Source organism: Sinocyclocheilus anshuiensis, unplaced genomic scaffold (assembly GCF_001515605.1).
Source record: "Sinocyclocheilus anshuiensis isolate Anshui unplaced genomic scaffold, SAMN03320099.WGS_v1.1 scaffold2045, whole genome shotgun sequence".
Taxonomy (NCBI): domain Eukaryota; kingdom Metazoa; phylum Chordata; class Actinopteri; order Cypriniformes; family Cyprinidae; genus Sinocyclocheilus; species Sinocyclocheilus anshuiensis.
The window spans coordinates 9,986-16,172 of record NW_015536593.1 but is presented as its reverse complement, the minus strand read 5'-3'; the positions used below and the strand labels follow the sequence as shown (position 1 = coordinate 16,172).

The 6,187-nt window shown below is 34.9% G+C and overlaps 1 protein-coding gene across 3 annotated transcripts in view; it reads left to right on the top strand.

Moving 5' to 3' along the window:
- LOC107703416 (EMAP like 5) overlaps positions 1–1,459 on the top strand; it is a 112,244-nt gene extending 110,785 nt beyond the window's left edge. For all 3 annotated transcript variants that reach the window (XM_016506054.1, XM_016506045.1, XM_016506037.1), the window contains one exon: positions 1,068–1,459. In XM_016506054.1, coding sequence (XP_016361540.1) covers positions 1,068–1,184 — 117 coding nt within the window. In that variant the 3' untranslated portion in view covers positions 1,185–1,459. The remainder of the gene's footprint in view (positions 1–1,067) is intronic.
- Positions 1,460–6,187: the final 4,728 nt, after the last annotated feature.

The window sequence follows — 6,187 nt, the reverse complement described above, 5'->3', positions numbered from 1 at the left end:
GAATGCTAGCCAGCCATATAAATGCAAGGCAGTAAGCTCATTGGCTGCATATGCAGCATGAACCAATCAGCTGTGCCAAGTCGTTTAACTCTCTGAATATCATCAGTTATGTTAACAACCAGTCAGCCTGCGCCATCTAGAGTTTCATGACTGAACTATATATATATATATATATATATATATATATACACGTGTGTGTGTGTGTGTGTATATGTATGTACTGTATGTAATTACACACACATACAGACACGCATAGTATAATAAACCTAATGAAGTAAATAAAGTAAAAACAGTAGCACTAAAATATTATTACAATTTCAACTTTTCTATTTGAATATAGAAAAGCTATATAAGCTACTACTAAATATTGTAGAAACTTAATTTTCTGTAAAGTTGCTTTGCAACGATTTGTATCGTGAAAAGCGCTATACAAATAAACTTGAATTTAATTTATTTTAATATATTTAAAAATTTAATTTATTCCTGTGATGGCAAAGCTGAATTTTCAGCACATGATGCTTCAGAAATTATTCTAATATGCTGATTTAGTGCTCAAGAAACATTTCTTATTATCAATGTTGAAAACAGTTGTACTGCTTAATATTTTTACAAATTTGTTTTTTTCAGGATTCTTTGATGAATTTTTTTGTAACAATGTAAATGTCTTTACTGTCACTTTTGATCAATTTAATGCATCATTGCTGAATAAAAGTATTAATTTCTTAAAATCTAAAATTAAAATCTTGCTAATCCCATACTTTTGAATGGTAGTGTATATACAGTATATAAACATTTTGGAATGACCCATGACTGAGGCAAAATTAGGATCCAAAATGAACTTTTTTCATATTGCCAAGTAAAATTTGAATGAATGAATACATAAACAATGGACAATAAACAGACATGAAACTACAGTACAGTAGGAAATCCGTTGGGCATCAGTTAATTATACACTGCAGAATGCTGTCATTAACCAACCAGAACCAAGAATTTTGGGGAGTCGCACTAAAATTACTATTATAAATGCTTCTACAATGATGTTGTTATATTTTCTCTGTGTGTTTCAGTCTGTTTGTATGGCGGTGTGTTCACGCTCCTCACTGAGGGCATGCAGTCTCCTCTCCTCTGCCTCAAAACCATCACAAGCCCAGCTGACAGCACGAGTGAACCGACTCGTGGAATGAGGATTTCACCATCTGTCTGCTCCGGGGCCAGATCCATGCGTCTTAATGAGCCGTCACCTTCACCTGTTTTTGAATGATAGTTGGGTCGATAGTGTCACATGACCCAACATACAGTAAAAGATCTGTCAGATGTGTATGTGTTTACCCCACCACACACACACACACACACACACACACACACACACAAAAAAAGAAAATTCTGTGCTACAAGTTGCGGAACGTAATTTATTTTGGAGTCCATCTGTATAAATGTTCTTTAAGATTTTCTTCCAAATGGTAAAGAACTTGTAGCAAGCTAAGTACGATTAGCCTTAAACTACCCATATTTTTGTTCATTTAGGTGTGTTTTTCTGTTGGAGATTCTCGTTTTCTATTTATAACCTGATTGTTTTCTGTTGTAGTTATGTTGGTTCTTTTTGAGGTTTTTTTAGATCTCCTGTGGCCTTCTCCCTGAATGTAACACTGGCGTTATATTCTAGGATGTCAGCATGCCAAAGCATTCTATGCACTGTATACTTGACCTGCTCACTGTGGTAGTCCAGTGGTCTGTTAATGTTGATCTTGAACGTGATCTCCCTAAACAGTATAGATGACACTCCTAACCTCATATGTAGCAATTTTAGCTCGATTCGTGAACTTGAGATGTCTGTTTGTGCGTCTGTGCGAGTAGGTATGAACTTCATGCTTTGTGTTTCATGTCTGAGATCGAAGTTTAAAAGAAAAAATGGTAATGCAATTGCAATCCTTCAGAAAATGAATGAAAAGAGTTTGATTCAATGCTGTCTTATCTAAGTTTAAAAGAAAAAATGGTAATGCAATTGCAATCCTTCAGAAAATGAATGAAAAGAGTTTGATTCAATGCTGTCTTATCTGAAATCACTGTTCATCTTGCTGCTGAAGCCTTTATAACATCATATTCATTCTGATTAGGAATTAGTGTTTTTTTTTTTTAATTGTTTTTATTTTCATTTGATTTTACTCCGCTGGATTGTCGAGGTTCAGAGTGAACTGAAGATATGAAATGCAACATTTTCTCTCCTTCGGTATCATCCTGACCGAAAGAGATGTGCTTAATGCATATTTTGATTTTCTTGTTATCAATGTAAATATCATTTGTAAAGACATTCTTTTGTATATTTTTGTGAAATGTTTCTTAAAAGCCAAGTTTAATAAAAAAAAAATAATAATTTAAATATATATGCCACGTTCATGTAAAACACTTTACACTCCGTTTCTGATTTCATTGAAATCACATTCATTCTGAAGTGATGTAGATTGATTGTTTGGGCTTAATACAAATCGGTGACATATCAATTATCACACTAAATATAGTTTACAGTAATGCACTTATTACGAGGACAGAGTTCAAAAATGTTTTTTGGCAGAAATCATGCTTAACTTCTTTTGAACACGGAAGATTCCTTTAAAATCTTTTGACAGTTTGTTGGCTTTGATCATCTTCAGGAAAAGACTTTGTCATCATAAAACAATGCATCATATACTATGATAATGAACTTCCTTATGATCAAGATAATATGAGATTTATACTTTGTGTACATTGAGGAAAAAAAATTATTAAATGATTTTAGCAAATGGCTGCAATATAACAAAGAGTGAAAAATTTAAGGGGGTCTGAATACTTTCCGTACCCACTGTATATCCGAGCTGTATCTTAAGAAATGTTGACCTATTCATTATCACGATTCCTCTGAACACTGATTCAAATCACAGAATAATAGGCTGTGATAAGCTACGCAACTGACCCTGAGAATACCCCCCCTCCCTCCCAAAGAATAATCTTAACAGGCAATGGCAAATCATATTATAACTTTATTCGAAATATATTTACAATCTTCCTTATATACAACACGCCACCAACTGCAGGGTCTGATTTTTGTTTTTCTTCTATTACATCCTCTGTGGTCATATTAATAGATTTAGCATATCAGAACCCCTCACGTTAGCTTATCATCATGCTTTTGGCTGATCTTCAACAAGCACATAGCTATGCACACATTGACAACTTCATAAACTAGAACGCTGTGATGGAGAGAGGCTGGGCGTCAGATTTTGACGGAGAAGGACGAGCCGCATGAGCAGCCGTGCTCAGCCTGTGGGTTCTTCAACACCTGAAAGGAAGAACGGATGAGCTCCTGACTGAAGTCAATAGTGGCTCCTCTGACAAACTCCAGACTGTCCTGGTCAACTATTATCCCCACACCATTCTTTTCAATCACTCTGGAAAGAAAGAGACCAAAATAAATGCGAGAGATCAATAAAAATTCAATTGATCAATTGAACTGTTTCAAAATGTTTCGAAATGTCGATGGTTCGCCGTTAGGAGGGCGATCGCTGTGAGTCCATGAACCATTGAGAGTGGCCCAGCGGCAAAACAGTGAACCAGTGTCTGGTTTTTATCGATCTCAGATCAGTTTTATAAATTTGTAGACATTTTTAATGATACGTTTGTGTAAATAAAAGGAAGAGTAGTAGTTAATAGTCTATGATTGTCCTGTTTAGCCCTCCGTAAAAACAAACAAAACCCTGCAAATTAATCAAAGAACACACGTTATACAGGCACTTCATATTAGTTATCTGATGATTTGTTAATTGCATTTAAAGGAGTCATATGATGCGATTTCAATTTTTCCTTTCTCTTTGGAGTGTTACAAGCTCTTGGTGCATAAAGAAGATCTGTAAAGTTGCAAAGACTAAAGTCTCAAATCCAAAGAGATATTCTTTATAAAAGTTAAGAGTCAGCCACACCTACCTAAAACGGCTCGTTCTAACACGCCCCCCCGTATCTACGTCACGATGTGGGAAGATTTGCATAACGTGCCCAAATGTTCACGCAAAGAAAGAAGGCGTAACTTTTATTCTCACTGTAGTATTGTTGCCGCCGCCGCCATGTCGTGAAGGCGCTGTGTGCTTCGCTGTGAAAGCGAAACTACTTTGTTTGGTCTTCCAAAAGAGGACGATATCGCTTCGTCATGCCTAGAGATGATCCGCGCTGGTCGCTGAGGAAATACTTCAACTTCGAGCTGTGGATCGCCGGATCGGCTTTCACCGTGGACGAAGCGAAGTCCAGCCCGGGGTCGTCACATGTGGTTGCCGACGGCATCACAATATGGTAAGGGACGTAACATTTCCGTCCCACGCTTTAGGTATTCGGCCAATCACAACGCACTGGATAGCTGGCCAATCAGAACACACCTCGCTTTTTCAGACTGATGAGCTTTGTAAAAATCGACGCGTTTCAGAAAGGTGGGGCATAGAGGAGAAACAATAATGTACAGTATGTGGAAAATAATGTTTTTTTAACTTTAAACCGCATAAACACATTTCATTACACCAAATACACAAAATAATGTTCTTTTTAGCGACATCATATGACCCCTTTAATATATCATACTTTCAATAAAACATTTGCAATGTGAATCGTTTTGCGAAGAAGTTGATTTAATTGATTCAAAGCTGTAAAAAGGTTAGTTTCTCCCATCCCTAACAAACATTAAGACTTTTGATTTGGTAACAAAGGCACAAACCTCATGTTCTTTGGAGAGAAAGAACTAGTAGAAACGTTTGGTCAACTAGATACAATTTACATAGCATGAACAGTAGAGAGTTTTAAATCTAGTAAAATTCTGTACCCTCATCTTTCTTTAAAATGGTGACCTCACCTCAGATTTATTTAACAAAAAAATATTTAGTAACACAATTTAGACTCTTTCTACAGCATCAACACTGTTAAGTTTCTGCATACAAAATAAAAAAAAAGTCATTTTTTATAATACTAGTTATATATGAATAATACCATTCTTCTCAATTAAATATAAACAAAATATTTTTCTAGTTTATAAAAGTTCAATAGCTATTTATTATTAAAACTGATAAACAATAATTAAATCCAAGATTATCTTGTGTTTATTTATCGTTTATTGCTATAAAATAACTAAATTTATTTAAACTGTATTCAGAACTTTAGGTGCGTCCCAAATCGCGTACTTGCGCACTATTCTATGACGTTTTGTAGTATAAATAGTGCGAGTAGTGCGTTCACACTGAAAATTCCAAAAAGAAAAAGTGCACTTTAAATACCCGGATGATGCACTTAAATAACCGAAAAAATGAAGAGTGGAATGTTGGACACTTCATGCACTCAACTGTCGCAGCTTTATTTACGTACCGAAGGGGGAGGGGCTATCGGACTCCGATTATGAACGACAAAATAACCTTCTATAATTCATACTATACATGGTTGAGTACATAGTGCATATGTACATAGTGTATGAGTTAGGGCTGCACAATTAATCGAATTTCTAATCGCGATTACAATTACGGATGTCACAATTATGTAATCGTTGAAAGCGCCAATTAATCGTTCAAAGTCCACTTATGTTATTCTGTGTGCTTAAGATGTGTTTTTTTATCTTACGGATTTTTCCATTGTTTTAATTTTAGTTTTAATATGACATTATAATACCATGCATATTTTAACTTTTTTTTATTTAAAGAAGAAACCAATCCAATGAATCAATGCCATTTTCTATTCTTAATACTATAGAAAAGCAATTTTATAATTTAAAGAAGAAACCAATCCGATGTATATTTGACATTTGAGGCTTAATACTATAGAAAAGCACTATTAAAGGTTTTTCAGTTAGTGTTTTTCAGCTTGTTTATTTTCAAATAAAAATACAGCATGCAGTTGCATCAAACAATGGTATAAACATCATTCAATGTAAATTGTGATAATCTTAATTAATAATCGCAATTACAATTTCAAGGAAATAATCGACAATTATGATTTTTGTCATAATCGTGCAGCCCTAGTATGAGTGCATTGTGTATAGTGCGTCATTTGGGACGCAGCTCATGTTTTAAAGGGGTCATATGATGCGATTTCAAGTTTTCCTTTCTCTTTGGAGTGTTACAAGCTGATTGTGCATAGATAAGATCCCTGAAGTTGCAAAGACTAAAGTCTCAAAACCAAAGAGATATTC